This window comes from Schistocerca americana, chromosome X, assembly GCF_021461395.2.
Source record: "Schistocerca americana isolate TAMUIC-IGC-003095 chromosome X, iqSchAmer2.1, whole genome shotgun sequence".
In the NCBI taxonomy this organism is placed as follows: domain Eukaryota; kingdom Metazoa; phylum Arthropoda; class Insecta; order Orthoptera; family Acrididae; genus Schistocerca; species Schistocerca americana.
Window position 1 is genome coordinate 303,450,993 of NC_060130.1, and position 18,968 is coordinate 303,469,960.

Below are 18,968 nucleotides of genomic sequence, written 5' to 3' on the forward strand. Positions count from 1 at the left end.
GAGAACCCTAGTGCAATTGGCCACGGCATGGCTCCACATCCTTTCAGAACCTCATCGACACACTTCCTGCATGGCTTGCAGCAGTCCATGCTGCAAAAGGTGGTTATTGCGGCTTTTGACAGGTGGTCACATTAATGTGACTGGTAAGTGTATTATGGCAGTAGAAACTGTATTTTAGTTATGAACAGTAGCTGTTGTACCGAATTTTTGGTAGCAAGTATGTGGTTTTTTGGGTTACAAAACTGAGTTGAAGTTTTGTTAAAGTGTAGTTCAGAAGCCGATCAGAATAAAGTTGGAAAGTTATTCATTAAATCAAATTCGAGTTCTCATTTCAAAACTTACCTTAACAGAAATGCAGATTAGATGCCAGTATATTCCAATAGCAAGAACTCAATAATGCTGCAGCAATCATATAGAAACATCAATAATTCTTGCAATATAGAAACATCAATAATTCTTGCAGATTACCTGTTCAAATAATTAGCGATACAACTGGAAGTACAGTTCATTCACAGCCTGAAGCACACACAACCAATAAATTGAAAATCTGCATTTTATTAATTTATTTTCATCAGATACTTAAGGATCAAGGAATGCTACAGTAACAATTACGTTATGTGTTATTCCTTGGTAACCTCCATTTAGGTCTGTAGCTCTAATTTTGTGATGTCTGTTTATAAAATAGGTCTGTTGATTGCACACGAATAGTTAACATGCCATTAGGTGCTAGTCATCAAACGGTCTTTTTCTTTCAAATAAATACTGATGACTCTCATATGACATTACGCTGTACTCTGCGTGACTTAAATACTTCAGCTGCACAAAACTGCAATATTCTGCAGTTCCTGGATGAATAAAATATTTGAGACTATAAAAAGAGTTTATTGATAAAAAATGGAACATACATGGCAAAATAATATCCAGATCTTTCATTATCATATAAAATACGTTTAATAAAGCTTGGTTGTATACAAAATTGTTGTATTGAATTTAAAATGATTACATATAATACTGTACAAGAACTGCTGCAAACATATGAGTATCTAAGGAGGTAAGTTATCTCTAACAAATGAAAATACTTTATCATCAATAAACCTTCCCATTTTAGGGCATATCAGTAAAATAATTCCAACCACAGACAGTTAACGTATGTTTTACTGGTTTAGAATATAAAGTTTACTGAACAGTCCAATAAAATACTGACACATTTGTATAATACGTTTCCAACACTTCTATATACAGCTTGCATAAAACTATTTTGTCATACAAACAAAACACTTGTTTATGTTAGTTAATGACATCACTGTCTAATGTTAAAGCTGTTGTCCTGTGCACAAACATTAATTTCCCGTGAAAAATTTAAAAATGACAATTGTTTGAGCTGCCTCACTTCACACACCTGATTGCACAGCGAATATAAACAATAATTAAACATCATTATCTATTAACTACATCCTATAAAATACCATCACCATTACCCGTAACTGATACGGGTTTGGACGGATACCGATAAGACCAATACTGGTACATATAATACTCTCTGTAGAAGAAAAATAAAATTTCATTGTTCTTATTCCTGTCTACAGTAGACACTTGTGTTATCAAAATACTTTTCTTTACTGTTTCCCAACTGGCATAGCAGATAAAGAAAGTGCGTCTCCATTCTTTGTCATATGTTAATGACAAGAGAAACTGAATTTAGAGGTTCCTGCCAAAAGTCAACAAAGTTCATAGCTTATTCTGACGTTGTCTTTGAAATAAAAGGTGATACCTGTCTAGGACGTCAATGAATATACTGCAGAAAGCAAAAAGTATTTTGAAGCTATAAAAGAAATATTTATATACTTGATGTGGAAAATGGCAACTAAACTTGCTAATGCTGCAATAGTTACTCCGCTACAGCAAAAACTGCTCAACTAGCACGTCTATAAACCTTGGTAAATGAAGTCATGAGAGCTTTGGTGACAATAAACCATGAAGCCAGTGGGGATACAAAGAAAAGTGTGCTGATAGTAAAGTGATAACAGAATTAACAGATTACCTTCATTTTATGTACATATTCTTAGGCATAACAATGATACACAGCATGTAAACTAATGAGAATATCTCCTCCATTAAAGCAGATATGTAGGGGCTCCCCCTCTCTCCACACACACAGACACACACACAAACACACACACGCACAGAGAGGGAGAGGGAGAGAGGAGGAGGGAGAGGGAGAGAGAGAGAGAGAGAGAGAGAGAGAGAGAGAGAGATTTTAATTGTCATCACTACTTTTTCTTGCTGGTAGTACATTCCAAGGGGATGTCAAATTCATTAAAAATACATACTGTGATACTAACAATCAAACTTATTTTGATCATACGTATAGATAATTATTATCTTGAAATTTCAGACTTACTTACATCATTTGTGGTACATATTCTGTCATAATTTATGATACAATAATACTCCCTACGTTCATGCGATGCATTTGTGTTAGGTACCATCCAAAATGATACACTAGCTTTAACATACTTGAGTACAATTTTAAGGAATTTATATAGCTAACTACAACTGGAGGATTGAAAATATTTCAAAGTTCTCTCACACACTTTTGTGACACATGAGAAATAACCCTAGTATCTGTTTGAGACAATCACACAAATTTAACTAAGGCACACATCTTTTTACATCCTTTCCAGACATTTATAATGCTTCCCTTAAAATTTAACACACCAAGATATGTACAATAAAATACAAATATCTCACCTTAAGTAATAATTTTTGTTATACTAGAGATAGATAACTGGGCACAACTACTTGTCTAATAGAGTCTCTGCACGGAAATAATATGCTGTTCCCCAAAGTTAAGAGTGTGGGGTTGGCAGAGGGCGAGAGGATACAACGTACGATGAAACAGAGAAATGAATCGTTGCTTAGAAACAAGTTTTGCAGCCCAATTTCTGGTATAACAAAAATTGCAACTCAAGAAGAGAGAATACTTTAGCTACGGAAACATAATCACAGATGTGGACGGAAAAAGACTTTTTATATAAAATGTGGTATTCATTAAAAATTAAGCAAAAATATTTCACTTTAAGCATAAAATATTTTGAATATATTACAGTCTTAATTCAGTAATTGATAAAGAATTACTAACATTTGGGCTAACAATTGTTAGCTAAATACATTACAGAAACAGTCTAAGGATACCGACATGAGAGTAACAAATGCGTATAATTGATCAGTAAAGTAGATCTAATCTTTTCCAATATTTAAATACAACCCAAACAAAGGCAATAGATTGCCAGATGTAACAAACAGGCACTGGCATTCTGTGAAACTGTTTATGCTGATTCTCGCAGATATACCAAATCAGCAACTGATATCAGCATGAATACCTTCTAACAATTCAAACACTGTTCTCGAAGGGAAGTGTAACCACTAATGAGATTCCACATCTGAACTATAATTTGTATGACTATAAAGGCACTTACGGTGTAGAAACTTGTGCTTAGTTACACAATTTCCAAAGGCTTCAGAAGCAAAAGGAAACCAAATACTATCACAAGCACTGATGACTTGACAGCAACTACATTGCTTCCATTCAGCAGAGACTCATCACCTATAAGAGGAAAAAACTCTAATTAATGTCTGTTAAAAGTAACAAAAATTATATCAGAGGACAAGCTTGCTCAATAATCGATATATATTTCCAAAGAGTACCTTTATCTAAATACAACAACCATGGATCAGTATAAAAAGCACACAAAAAAAAGATGGTCTAATTGTCTCAAATTGTGAAATAATAACTGCACCAGTTAATTTTTTCAAATATTAGTGAACAAGACAAGTCCCGTTCGACACTGTGGTAACAAAACAAATAATTTAGTATAACAACACAGGCTCTGTACACCTCACTTTTCGATTTAGGTTTATGTCCTATAAATTGAAATAATCAGAATGTCATGCAATAACTCTTACAACAATAATTTAGTGTGATTAATAACATTCATTCACCTTTTAGAGACAAGTGCTACAAAATGGTAACAATCTTCTGACTCTGCATAAACAGATTAGAAAGTTGGTTTGTACATCATCACAGACAAGACAGCATAAAAAAATAAGTCAGCTAAATGAAGTATATATCTGCTTACGAGTTTGTCTGAATATTCTTGTGTTGCAGTGTGTCCCCCCGTCCGTGTGTCCTTCATTGAGAATGTATATAAACATATTATAGTTTTTTTTTTTTTTTTTTCTCCCCACACACCCCCTGGATGTTTGAAAGTTGGCACCACAAACTCTTCACCATGTGGGATCCATCTTTTGCAACAAAATAAGATAAGGTATGTGATGTGACAACACTGCAATATGGACAATGTGGTTGAGTCTTATTTCAAAACTCTAGGGTCTTCAATAATTGAGTGGTAAAGTCGTCATTCCTCATACCATAGAACTTTAGCTTCAACCCAGACAGTTTCGATAGGTGTATAATTTACTGGTTTCAGTGTAATTTTACTTAATACTACATACAAACACATTTTGGCATTGAACTCATCTTATTAACCACTGGGGCATTTTTTTTTTTTATACAGAGATATAGTGCTAAGCAGAATCTGATGCAGCTACAACCACAACCACAGATATATTGTAGCACACTACAATGAAAACCACTGAAAATATTTATAAGCCTTCTTCTGGATGGTTATCACTGGGGACAATACTAACTTCTGAAAGTAAAAACATATGAGACAGCACACTGCAATGTGTGAGCGCAATTGGTAGTCATTGCTGCACAGAGGAGTGCTGTCAATTCCTGTTTTGTTGGTTGCTGTCACACACAAACAACACCACATGGCTGGCCGGTGTGGCCGTGCGGTTCTAAGCGCGTCAGTTTGGAATCGCGTGACCGCTACGGTCGCAGGTCCGAATCCTGCCTCGGGCATGGATGTGTGTGATGTTCTTAGGTTAGTTAGGTTTAAGTAGTTCTAAGTTCTAGGGGACTGATGACCTCAGTAGTTAAAGTCCCATAGTGCTCAGAGCCATTTGAACCAACACCAGATGGTCAGCCAGAAAGAAATCCACAAGATTCAAATAAGGAGGCCATGTCTGCAACCAAATGGAACCACTGTGCAAGATTACCAATCTTGCCACTCGTACTTTAAGAAACGCTGCACAGCAGGTCTGTGACAAGCTGATGCACCAATCTTTTCGCCTCCAGCACTGTTGAAGTTAAACCTGGATATACTCTTTTACAAAAAGGGTTTTGTTGTGCTACTAACAGGTTTTCAAATGGCTCTGAGCGCTATGGGACTTAACATCTGAGGTCATTAGTCCCCTAGAACTTAGAACTAATTAAACCTAACTAACCTAAGGACATCACACACATCCATGCCCGAGGCAGGATTCGAACCTGCGACTGTAGTGGTCGTGCGGTTCCAGACTGTAGCGCCTAGAACCGCTCGGCCACTCCGGCCGGCTAACAGGTTTTCAATATAATATCTTTGAAGCCTGTGGATCCTCAACATTGAAAGTTGCCACATCACATGTTCTAGGCAATATTTTCTCAGGAAACATGGATTACACAACATTTTTGTAAAGGAATTTAAAGTTGGAGACTAAATCACATGGTAATAGCTTCAGTAGGAATGTCACGAGACCATGTACGTATAAAACGTGTGCGTGCGCACACACACGCACACACACACACACACACACACACACACACACACACACACACACAAGCAAACTTTCATTTGTGTTTTGTTGCATACATGAGATGTTGAGTAATGGCCTTGTGACAATATTTTGGTAAAAAATGCGCCACTGTGGTCCCCAGCATTCATCTCATTTGATTGGGCTATGTTATTCTGTTTCAGTCTCAAAAACCATAAGGGAATCTATTACACATAATTAACAATGTTACTTGCTAACAGACAGCCAAAATGTAATTTTGGACATCCTTCCCAATGAATGGTAAGAATCACCAGATTCTAATCAAAAAGTCTAAATAGTGAGTATTACTCATTTAGTTTAGAATATGGATGCCCAAACCATGTCCCTCATGCGACCCAAAGCAAGGATCAATGTGGCCCAAGGAGTGAGTGTCTATCAAAAAATTCCATAAAATTTCATTTATGAAAAGTGATGATAAATTGGATATTTTCCATTTGAAACTCCCGCCACAGATGCTATTCTCTCATTGGTGTATCCTCTTCTTATTTTTAACATTGCCGCTCTTGCTATACTTGGCTGGACACCCCTCGTTTAGAAGGAACACCCACTTGTTTTATTAAATAATCAGTCTTTCTATTATAATTACCATTTAACATAAAATTCTACTTAAAAAAACACTATCTGTCAAATTTACACAGCTATATTAACAGTTCACTGAAGTACAAATATACCTTGAACCATGGCCTAGTGCCCGAAAAACAAAAGTTACCAGGGATGTACATAATGGCTGTGAAAGCCTGCACTGTATGATCAAATACTAGCCTTGTTTAAGCATAATTTGGCACATATGGACAAGTTTTAACCACCTCCTCTCCTTCCTGCCCATAATCTGAACACCATTAGCAATCAATTAAATGACTGTCTCAGAATGAAGAATCTGGTACAGACCTCATCCCTCACTGCCCCAACAGCTGGTGCCAATGGTATATGAATCAGGTCTTTCCAGTATTATGATAAACACTGTTACAAACATGCAAGCTGCAAATAGTTATATTCTCCACAATCTTAATAACTTTTAGTAGTTAAATGCTTAATAGTAATTCAGGTTATGTAGCACGGGCTATGATGTCAATACCAACACCAATTACACACTGGCTTTGTACTGTGAGGGAAGGAGCTATATCAGAAATTCAGTGGCAGTCTCTGCACTGACATAGCTTGTTTGATTCTCCCAAGACAACATTTACTGAATTGTGAATGCTTTTTTTCTGTTGCAAAGAAAGTATATAGTAAGTACAGGGTGTGTCCAGAAAGTAATGGGTCACATTCTCGTTTGTGACGCGACTGTGTTGCAGAGCAGTTGCACCAGTTGGGAAGGGACCCTTAGCTTTCCAGCAGCAGGTATTTCAATTACCTCTGTGCTCTTGGAGAGTTAGGATGGCTTCTTCTGTAAACCTCTATGTAGTGGTCATGTTGAGCAACACTATATGGTTTAAGATTTATGTGAAGCTACACAAGAGGCTGCTCGAAACTTTTGGAATGCTCAAGGAAGCCTTTGGGGATGATTGCCTTCCCATATCACAGTCGAAAAGGTGGCACAAGATACTTAGAAAAGGTCAGGAGGAGGTCGGTGACGAAGCCCGTGCAGGATACCTGTCAACATCGTGAACGGGTTATTTTGTTTTGTTTTAGGGCGCAACAACAACTAAGGTCATATGTGCCCATATCAGAACCAAAGAACATTAAGAAGAAAAAAATGACTATATGTTAAGCCCAATCGATGGAAGGAAAGACAGCTAAAAACAGGGACTTGGAGGAAGGTCCATAAAATACGCCACAGAGAAACGGAGGTCCCGAACTAAAGATTAAATGTCCTTCGCCAACTGCTACGATGGATAAAAAGTAAAACAAAGTCGACAGCCAGCGCGTCAGTCCCTAAACTGGCCAATAACTCACGCAGCAAACATAAACGATAACGTAAGTCATTAAAAAAAGGGCATTCCATCAGGAAATAGTGAACCGTTCAGAAGTCGAGGTCAATGAGCACATAATGGTGGGGGAGCACCACTTAACAAATGGCAATGGCTAAAAATGACAGTGCCCAATATGCAGCCTAGCTAAAACGATCTCCTCACAGGAAGAGGGCCAAGACGAGAGGTCGTCCGAGCCGATGGGAGAGGCTTAATTCCCCAGAGCTTGTTCCCACGAAGGAAGGGCCAGTGGTGGTGCCAAAGTGACACCACCTGCTGACAGATGGCAACACAGAGACCATTGGAGGGAATGGGAGAACTAGCAGTGTCAACGGCCTCGTCTCCCGACAGACCGAAGCGACCAGGAATCCATATAAACTTCATAGTGGATCCATCGAGAGTGAGGAAGTGACCAGTTTCCTGGACCCATTGCACTAAGGGATGGACGGTGTACAGCATACTAAGGCTCTGAAGGGCACAGAGAGTTGGAGCAGATGACGCAATTGAAAAGCCTGTGTCGCTGGATGCACTGCGTGGCCCGATACAGGGCGAAAAGCTCTGCTGTAAATACTGAGCAGTGTTCCGGAAGTCGATACTGAAAATAATCGGTGCCAATGACGAAAGCACACCCGACACCACAGTCAGTTCAAGAGCCATCAGTATACACAAAGGTACTATCACGAAGTTTCGTGTGAAGGTTGTGAAACTTATGGCAACAGAGTGAGGTTGGAGTAGTGTCCCTAGGAAGCAAATGAAGGCCAAGATGAACACGGGCCGCTGCATGAAGCCAAGGTGGTGAAGGGTTCACACTCATCTGGATAGTGGTAAGTGGCGTGAAGTTAAGCTGCCAGAGCAAGAGCCGAAAAGTGAACTCCAGGAGGTAACAGAGAAGAGGGATACACCCCACACTGGCGATCAAAGGAGTCATCTAAGAAGGAGGCATAGGATGGGTTACCAGGCACGGCAGACGAATGGCATGCATATCTGCTGAGGAGAAATTCACGCCGGTATGACAGTGGTAGTTTGGCAGCTTCTGCATACACTCTCTCAACTGGGCTAGAGTAAAAGGCGCCAATTGCCAAATGGATGCCACCGTGATGGTGGACGGTGTTGACATGGTGTCACAAATGAAACACCCATATTCTAGTTTCGAACGGACAAGAGACCAGTATAAACGGAGGAAGGTGGTTCTATCTGCTCCCCAGGAAGTACCACTGAGGATACAAATGACACTGAGGGCTGCCAGGTAGCACACGTGGGAGGATGAAGAAAGTTTCCTATCGAGCATGAGCCCCGGAAATTTCGTAGTTTCATTGAACGGAAGAAAACGGGCCCAAGATGTAAAGACACTAGAAGAAACCAATGGCGCTGCCAGGAATTCACCGACTGAGATATCAGTGAAGATGCCGCTTAAGGACTCAAGTCCGTGGAGAACTGCAATAGATTGCAGAATTGTCAACGAAAAGGGAGCTGGAGATGCCCGGCGCGAGACAGTTAATGGATGACACTCTGGACGGAACCCTGAGGCACGCCGTTTTCCTGGATAAAGGTGTCCGACAAGGTAGAACCCACACACTTTTAAAACTTCCTGAAGGAAACAGGGCACGCAGCCTCGGAAGCTTTATGTGTAGAGAGTACGGAGGATACCAATCCTCCAACAGGTGTCGTAGGCTTTCTCCAAATCGAAAAACATGGCCACATTCTGGTATACCCGCAGAAAACCATTCATGACACGAGTAGAAAAAGTGACGAGATGGTGAACCGCAGAATGGCGTGCTCGAAATCCACACTGTTCAGTGGTTAGTAAATTGCAAGACTCTACCCACCATACCAGCGTAGCATGAATCGTACGTTCTATAACCTTGCAAACACAGCTGGTGAGAGAAATGGGGCGGTAACTAGAAGGAAGGCGTTTTTCTTTACCAGGCTTAGGTATGGCTATGACAGTGTCTTCATGCCAGCGACTGGGAAATGTGCCCTCTGCCCAGATGCGATTGTACATATGAAGGAGAAAGTGCTTGTCCGCAAGAGAAAGGTGCTGCAACACCTGAACGTGAACATCATCTGGCCATAGGGTGGAGGATTGGGATGAAGTGAGAGCACGATCTAGCTCCCTCATAGTAAAGGCGGCAGTGTGACATTCACTATTGTGAGACGAGAAGGGTATCTCCCAAGCCTCCTCCACTCGTTTATGTTGGAGGAAGGCAGGGTGACAGTGGGAGGAGCTCAAAATCTCCACAAAATGGCGGCCCAAGGTGTTGGGAGATAGCAACAGGGTCCATTATGACATCGTCTGCTACTGTCAGGCCAGAAACTGGGGAATGGACCTTGGTCCCAAAGAGCCATGAGAGATTGGCCGACATGACAGAAAATGGAATGGAACTGTTAAAAGAACCAGTAAATAAATCCAGCTAGCTTCTTGCTATCCTGAAGAACATGACAACACTGTGCACACAACTGTTTATAACGAAAACAGTTTGCCACCATAGGATCAGCAGAGAGGATGTCTCCACACGTGAATTGCGCCGCTGCACACCTCAGCCCATGCATTAAAGTCACCAAGCAGCAGAAAGGCGTGAGAGAGATGCCCAATGAACTGGTGGAAATGTGCCCTGATGACACCGAATGATGGAGGGATTAAACAGCACAAAGGGAAAAGGTCAAGTGAGGAAGGAAAATGAGGACTGCAACAGCTTGAAGCTGGGTAGTGAGGAGATGAATGTCATTCCGGATGAGCAGCGTGATTCCCCCACGAGATGGTATGCTCTCCTCGGGGGGGGGGGGGGGGGGGGGGGGGGGGGGGGGGGGGATGCATGCAATTTTGTTTCCTGGAGGCAGAGAACAATCAGACACTGCGATTCTAAGAGCAGCCCTAAGTCCTCTTTGTTGGATCAAAGGCCACGAACATTCCATTGGAGGAGAGTCATGACAAGGAAAGGGGAGGAAGGAAAAAAAAATGAAGTGCCAGCCTTCGAAGACTCACTGCTACTGGGCGCAGAGGCTGGAGGATCCTGCTCCACGAGATCTACAGAGATGTTGGCAGTCTCCATCTTTCGGCTTGCGGGGCCAGGGCAGAAAAACAGTTGGTGGTGTGCGCCAGTGACACGGAGGTCAGCAGTGTGCACCGGTGACACGGAGGTCAGCTGTGTGCACCGGTGACACAGAGGTCAGCTGTGTGCACCGGTGACACGGAGGTCAGCCGGGCGAGGATATCACATAGTGACACCGTTGAAGAAGACTGCCTAGATGGCAAAGCAGAAGACCGTTTGACTTCTTGCAGCCTTTCCGGTTGGCAAAGGAAGCCTCAGAAGTTTGTTGGCTGGAATGATGTAGGAACTCTTCATGGCAGTATTCCTCCTGTCCTTTCTGCCCTGCCAGTTGTGTAGCAGGTGACTCCGCCACATGAGGTGAACGTTTGGTGGCTTGTTGCACAGCTGGAGGAGGAAAGGGGGACACTACCATGACACTGGGTGATTTTACAACCGCTGTGCTGAATTTGAGGTCGTATGTTTGTGTGGCTATGTCCTTCATGGAGCGAGATGTAACAACAACAGTACTGTAAGTGCCAGATAGTAAAATGCAGTGTTTGCAAATAGTCAACAACTTGCAAGTGACTAGGTAAGGCACTTTTTCCTTCACTTCGATCTCCTGGATAGCCCGCTCATCAAGATACACGGGCCAATCTCGAGAGGAGGCAGCACGGTCGCCATTTCAGTTGATACAGCGGGGAGAAAGAGGCGGACTATCGCCCCTGAGCTTCCCCACCATTGGTTGCACATTTGGCCCTGAGTCGACAGGACATTCGAATGTGGTTGGAACGATGACACTGGTAGCAGCGCATCGAGTTCAGAATGTACGGTCAGACTGTGATAACTTCATAACCTGCTTTGATCTTTGGCGGAAGCACCACACTATCAAAAGTGAGAAAAGGAGAGCATGTGGGCATTAAGGATGCATCTACCTTTTTCATCTCTCAATGGACTGCAATGACACCCTAATCAGAGAGGTACATACGGATTTCTGCCTTGGTCAGACTGTCAAGCAACCTAGTGTAAATAACACCATGGGAAGAACTCAGCATTCGATGGGCCGCGACGCGAACAGGATAGCCATAGAAGAGTGATGCAGCAAGCAATTGTTGTGCTTGAAAATCAGAAGTAGTCTCCAAAAGCAAAGTGCCATTGTGTAAACGAGAGCAGGATTTCATAGGGCTGGCAAGTGCATCAACACCTCTCCGAATAACAAAGGGATTTACTGTTTCAAAGGACTGACCACCTTCAGTACGTGAAACCACGATGTACTGTCGTGCAGCTGGGAGGGTCTTTGAATTGTGAGCTTCATTCCGTTTTCGTTTGGTAGACATTGACTGTGAAGATGATGATTGCCACATTGCGAGAAAATCCTCCATGATTGCCAGTGTCTCTGTGGCATGCTCCTTCCAACTGGGGGGCCCCCTCAGACGGGAGCTCACCCGCCTTAGGTGATTGTTCATACCTCAGATCACACCTACCAAACACCTGACAGAGAGACCAATTAGCAATTTGGGAAGGTAGCAGCTAGGCAAGCGCCCCTCCCTGGGCCTGGCCTGTACCAGGTGGTACATGCAAACCCTACCTGTCAACATGGGGCTGGGAACTACATGTTACCCAGTCATCTGTTACACATCAGACACGTGGGCCAGCCTTCAGGAGTGCAAAGGGAGGAAAAAGGAAAAGAGGAACCTGAAACGCAGAAGTGGAGGAATAGTAGGAGAAGGTGAATGAAGAAAGAAAAAAAGGAATGAAAAACAGTGGATAGACTGTTCTGATGTCAGCTACTGCAAATGCAGAACACACTCCCAAAAACATGCCAGGTATGTTCCCCAAGGGAGAGGAAAAGGAACAGCAAGAGGATAGACATGCAGCACAGAAGGAAAAAGATGCTGCAAAGGCTGGGGCCCCTTGGTAGCCAAGCACGAACCTGCCGTATAGCGGCGAGCCCCCTGGGGGGGGGGGATCATGAACGTGTGACCATGAGTCTCATATGCACCAGTTACCGAATTCAGACCACTGAAAGAGTGTTCACTTGATGTTGGCATCATTGAACTTGCCAAAAATGGTTGTCCAGGAAACTGTATCAGAAGATATGTGCAAAACTTGTGCCCACAGTTTTGACCAATGTGCAAAAGCAACAATGAGTGGAAGTGTGTGAAGCATTCAAGCAATTGTACGAAGATGACCCTAATTTCCTGGACAACATGATCACTGGGGATGAGTCATGGGGTTTTCACTACAATCTGGAGTCAAAGAGGCAGAGTACGGAATGGCAATGATGTTGTCGTTGTACCAAAAGAAAGTTCACACAATCAAGTCTCATGTGAAGTCCATGCTCATTGTTTTTTCTGATGTAATGGGGAGAGTGCAACTGACCCCCTGGTCAGACTGTCAATGCTCAATTTAACAAATAAGTGCTTCAGAGACTGAATTGCAGGGCAGCCTGCATCTGAAAGGAGTTCTCTACTTTGTGCAGACTGCTCCATGACAATGTTCCAGCTTACACTGCCTTTGTTGTCACTGCCTACCTGACCCAGATTGGTGTGACAGAGGTACACAGCCACCCTACAGTCCTGATGTTTCTGGACAAACCCCATAAATTCTAAGTCAAGAGTCACATGAACAAAGTATAGAAGTTGACCAATACGGACGCTTATCTCAATCGACTTATTAAAGTGATGGTAGTGATAGTAATAACAGTGGCAGCAAATGTGCTAGAAGCGCCAGTGAAAGCAATGACATGGTCACCTGCCAGCAGTATCACTGACACAATAGGAATCCAGTTGTTATAGTCTCTAATTACAGAAAAGGAAGATAACAGGTATGTGTCATTCAATTGTCGAATATTTTTAAGGTGGGTAGTAGCAGAGCTGCGTGCTCTCACTCCAATTAGTGTCCAGTTTTCTCACTGGACACACATCTCACAGCCCGTACTACACCGTGTCAACTGTACGAAACACGACAAACCAAACAACACATATCTTACACACATGCTATTAATCATCCAACAAACGTGGACTTCTAAGTACTCAAAAATTCATGCTTAAGCATGTATACCTAACACATGCCAACACAGACCATGAAACAGTTTGCAATGTAACATTCTTTTTTAGACCACGCTACAACAACAAAGCTTACAGGGAATCTGTATTTATTCATTTCTATAGTAACTCAGTCTTGTAACAGCATGCACAACAGCACTGGAAAGACAGAAAAGTACCACACTCACAAACGTGTGTGCACGTGCGTACCCACATACACACACACACACACATGCACTGTATTATAATTATAAATCTTACTTCCAAGTAAGACTTCTCCGCAAATCCTTGTAACAAAGGCACTAAGAAACAAAGTTTCCTAAGAAAAGAAGGAACATACAAAATTATTAATTGTATCTTAAAGAAAATGTTCAATAAGCACAATTTAGTATACAATATCGAAACTCAATTAGGGGGGGGGGGGGGGGGGGAAGAAAAAAAAAGAGAGAGAGAGAGAGAGAACAACTCTTACTTATCCAAAAAAAATACACTATCCTGAAAATTTATATCTGATGCTACCAATATTTTCACTCTGAGCTGTTACTTAACTTACTTTATTGTAAAGCACCTTCAGTGGCTTTAAAGTAAAGCCAAACATATATATTCTAAGACTTTTATTACAGTTGCAAAAGGTGGTATGTAGCCTATAACTTGTATAAATGGTCTTAACGAAGCATCCTGTGTGCCCTGAAAGGGGATGATTTTGGTGACATTCAGTGTGTTGTGAGCAACACAGTAATGGAGGTACTAACCCAAGCTCATCACTATGTTTCTGAACACCACTGAAATACAAGCTATTATCATATCAATTCATGTACAGTGACGGGCTTAGACAACATCTCACATTACAATGCAGCACATAACCTGTACCTCTTGTGCCCACAAGGCACAATGTAACCTCCTGATCACTCCATAACCTGTCACAAGAGACCATCAATGTTTACCTCTGAGAATAGTTATGTAAGAGATTCCTTCTGTCCATGGTGGTGTAACAGACCAAATCTATAGTGGATAAGGAAATTTGTGACTGACACAGAAATAGTAATATTTCTATTTTGATTAGTGGTCCCCACAACATATCATAATGGATAAAATAGTTGCAGATGCTAATATTGTGTGGAACTGATGAAAGGTTATCCTGAAGCTTAACAGAAATCCATAATATTAGTTATTTTTTGTTTTTAGGCCTCTCTTCTGCAGCCACATTTATACAAGTTATAGGTTATATACCACCTTTTGCAACTGTAATAAAAGTCTTAGAATGTGTGTGTTTGGCTTTATTTTAAAGCCACTGAAGGTGCTTTAAAATAAAGCAAAATGTGTGCAGCCTAAATAATACTTTTATTACAGCCACAAAAGATGGTATATAACCTATCTCTCTCTCTCTCTCTCTCTCTCACTCACACACACACACACACACACACACACACACACACACACACAAAGAGATTTGTCTCTGCATCATAAATTTAAAATGATACCAGAATTGTTAGTCAATAATGCACACAAAGGTTCCGGCATGAAGGAAATGTAAAATACCATGAAGCAAATGGAGCACAGATACTGAAATCTGACTACCATGTTTTGCATCTAACATCATGTGGAGGTGCTATCAGAATTCAGAAGTTTACAACCTGCACAGCATTCAATGAGGATTAGGTATTAAAAACATCAATAAAAATAGTTATGCATCAACTGTGATTCTTCTACAGAAACTACTGCATCTGACCCTTCTATAGACACTAGTGTACCACTGTGAATGCACTAGTAAGAGGAGCTTTAAGAGTCCATGTGGAAAAAAACATATAGCTTGTTTTCATGATGTAATGTGAGAGGATGCTATTAATATACATTGTATGCATCTGAAGTGCTTCTGTGGCCATATGTTGGTCTGAAGTTAAAATAATACCATAGTTTGTCTAAATTCTGGAAGGCCACATATGACACCCAAAAATAATTTTTATCTTCCTGGAAATCTGTCCATGTTGAATTTTGGTCAATGGGATTTTTACAACATTCTATACACAAATTGTTCCAGTTTCTTCAGAGAGGCAGGAACGGGTAATAACCCACCGATTCTGGAACACAATTTTTATAATGAGAGTCTTTGGCAAAAACCTATCTGTTTTCTTGTTGTGCTAGATATAACTTATCTCAAGCTTCTCACAACACCACCACCACCACCACCACCACGAGTTGACTGTCATGACTGATGCTGTGCTGGTATTTTAACTGATACAGCATTTGTATTTTTTGTGTAATAGTTGCTTAAATTACATCTAATCTTGAAGTGAGAGAAAGAAAGAAAGCAAGAGAGAGAGAACGAATTTATTCTGGCAACTGTCAGTAAATTATTTAATGCTTTTACACTTGTGTTTGTTTCTTGTTGCAATACCATGTTAGCACAACAATGTTTCTTATTCATCTTGGAGACCTTTACCTTATGGACATGAGTCTAATTTGTATTGTGCAGCAAGGTTAATTTCCAATTCAACCACAATAACCAAGGTTTTTTATGTATCAGTAATGACAGTAAATGTAATAATAGAAAGTCCTGGGTGGAAAATAATTAATGGAAGGAGTGAAGGTAATAACTGACCATATAGTGGAGATGCTGATCATTCGAAGGCACAAATACGAGACTGCAAGACTGAAAACATTACTATGCTCTAGGTCGATGTCCTTCTTCAGAGAGAAATAGGACAAAATATACATACAAACACACGTACCACTCCATGGCTACACTGTCCCAGTAAACTACACCGTACAAAAGTTGCATATAGTGCCGGTACAATGGTGAAGACTGAGACATTGTGTGTGTGTGTGTGTGTGTGTGTGTGTGTGTGTGTGTGCGAGCACGCACATGCGTGTGCATGGGCGCACGTGCTGTACTGGTTAGCTCTAAAGAAGGACATCATGAAAAAGCTTAGTTTTTGCGTTTGTGCCTGTCAGCCACTCAACTCTGTAACTATACAATGAGTTGCTATCATTATTCCTTCCATTACATTCATTCAGTACTGACACAAACATTTTTATTCTCTCAATACAGCGAATACATACACTCCTGGAAATTGAAATAAGAACACCGTGAATTCATTGTCCCAGGAAGGGGAAACTTTATTGACACATTCCTGGGGTCAGATACATCACATGATCACACTGACAGAACCACAGGTACATAGACACAGGCAACAGAGCATGCACAATTTCGGCACTAGTACAGTGTATATCCACCTTTCGCAGCAATGCAGGCTGCTATTCTCCCATGGAGACGATCGTACAGATGCTGGATGTAGTCCTGTGGAACGGCTTGCCATGCCATTTCCACCTGGCGCCTCAGTTGGACCAGCGTTCGTGCTGGACGTGCAGACCGCGTGAGACGACGCTTCATCCAGTCCCAAACATGCTCAATGGGGGACAGATCCGGAGATCTTGCTGGCCAGGGTAGTTGGCTTACACCTTCTAGAGCACGTTGGGTGGCACGGGATACATGCGAACGTGCATTGTCCTGTTGGAACAGCAAGTTCCCTTGCCGGTCTAGGAATGGTAGAACGATGGGTTCGATGACGGTTTGGATGTACTGTGCACTATTCAGTGTCCCCTCGACGATCACCAGTGGTGTACGGCCAGTGTAGGAGATCGCTCCCCACACCATGATGCCGGGTGTTGGCCCTGTGTGCCTCGGTCGTATGCAGTCCTGATTGTGGCGCTCACCTGCACGGCGCCAAACACGCATACGACCATCATTGGCACCAAGGCAGAAGCGACTCTCATCGCTGAAGACGACACGTCTCCATTCGTCCCTCCATTCACACCTGTCGCGACACCACTGGAGGTGGGCTGCACGATGTTGGGGCGTGAGCGGAAGACGGCCTAACGGTGTGCGGGACCATAGCCCAGCTTCATGGAGACGGTTGCGAATGGTCCTCGCCGATACCCCAGGAGCAACAGTGTCCCTAATTTGCTGGGAAGTGGCGGTGCGGTCCCCTACGGCACTGCGTAGGATCCTACGGTCTTGGCGTGCATCCGTGCGTCGCTGCGGTCCGGTCCCAGGTCGACGGGCACGTGCACCTTCCGCCGACCACTGGCGACAACATCGATGTACTGTGGAGACCTCACGCCCCACGTGTTGAGCAATTCGGCGGTACGTCCACCCGGCCTCCGGCCTCCCGCATGCCCACTATACGCCCTCGCTCAAAGTCCGTCAACTGCACATACGGTTCACGTCCACGCTGTCGCGGCATGCTACCAGTGTTAAAGACTTCGATGGAGTCCGTATGCCACGGCAAACTGGCTGACACTGACGGCGGCGGTGCACAAATGCTGCGCAGCTAGCGCCATTCGACGGCCAACACCGCGGTTCCTGGTGTGTCCGCTGTGCCGTGCGTGTGATCATTGCTTGTACAGCCCTCTCGCAGTGTCCGGAGCAAGTATAGTGGGTCTGACACACCGGTGTCAATGTGTTCTTTTTTCCATTTCCAGACACTATCCTCATTATATCCCATACATGATTTTGACTCTCTTCTGCGTATCTTGCCCGCAAAGTTCATACTCCTAGCCTCTTCAACCACATCTCTGGTGCTTCACAACATTCTCTGTAACAAGCTACTGCCGAATTGTGTATGTCAGTGCTGGAGGTCTGTTAAGGCCCCCGTAAACGATCAAACATTCTGTGAAACTCAATTACGCTTGTCAAATATTTGGCCAGGTATGGAGCAGTTTCACGTGTTTGTCAAGCATAGATTGTTTCTGATGTGTTTGAGAGAAATTCTGATTGACAGAAAGTTTGACAAGATGGCAGACATTGTATGTGTTGATGTTTCACCACATTTGTTTAGTGAAAAATTGATTTATTATGATTTATCTCATTTTATCGTGAGTTTCTGCTACTATGAAAACTACGATCAAGTATAAAAACAAAATTGCACAGACAATTATTAAAATAGTAGAGGTACCATATCTTTCCTAGCCATATATTACACATGAAGAGGTTATGAACAAAATCAATATTTTACACATACAGTGACGTACAAGTGGAGTGGAATGAAATAAAAGGAATTGAAGTTCTCTGGTTCTTCCATGGACGATATGGGCTATATGTTCCCACATTGAGGTATTTTAATGACCTGTCATTAAATGACCAAGTAGAAGAGAATAAGTTTTTGCATACTTTGTGTCTTCTTTTTCAATGTGAGGTTGAAGTAATGATGAACAAGTTATTAAACGTTTCACTGCCCATCTGCAGGAAGTTTTTTTAATCATCAGGT

At 42.2% G+C, this 18,968-nt stretch overlaps 1 protein-coding gene across 1 annotated transcript in view; it reads right to left on the minus strand.

The window, feature by feature from the left end:
- Positions 1-927: 927 nt before the first annotated feature.
- LOC124554946 (contactin) overlaps positions 928-18,968 on the minus strand; it is a 160,443-nt gene continuing 142,402 nt past the window's right edge. Inside the window, exon 22 of the mRNA XM_047128645.1 lies at positions 928-3,607. Coding sequence (XP_046984601.1) covers positions 3,501-3,607 — 107 coding nt within the window. The 3' untranslated portion in view covers positions 928-3,500. The remainder of the gene's footprint in view (positions 3,608-18,968) is intronic.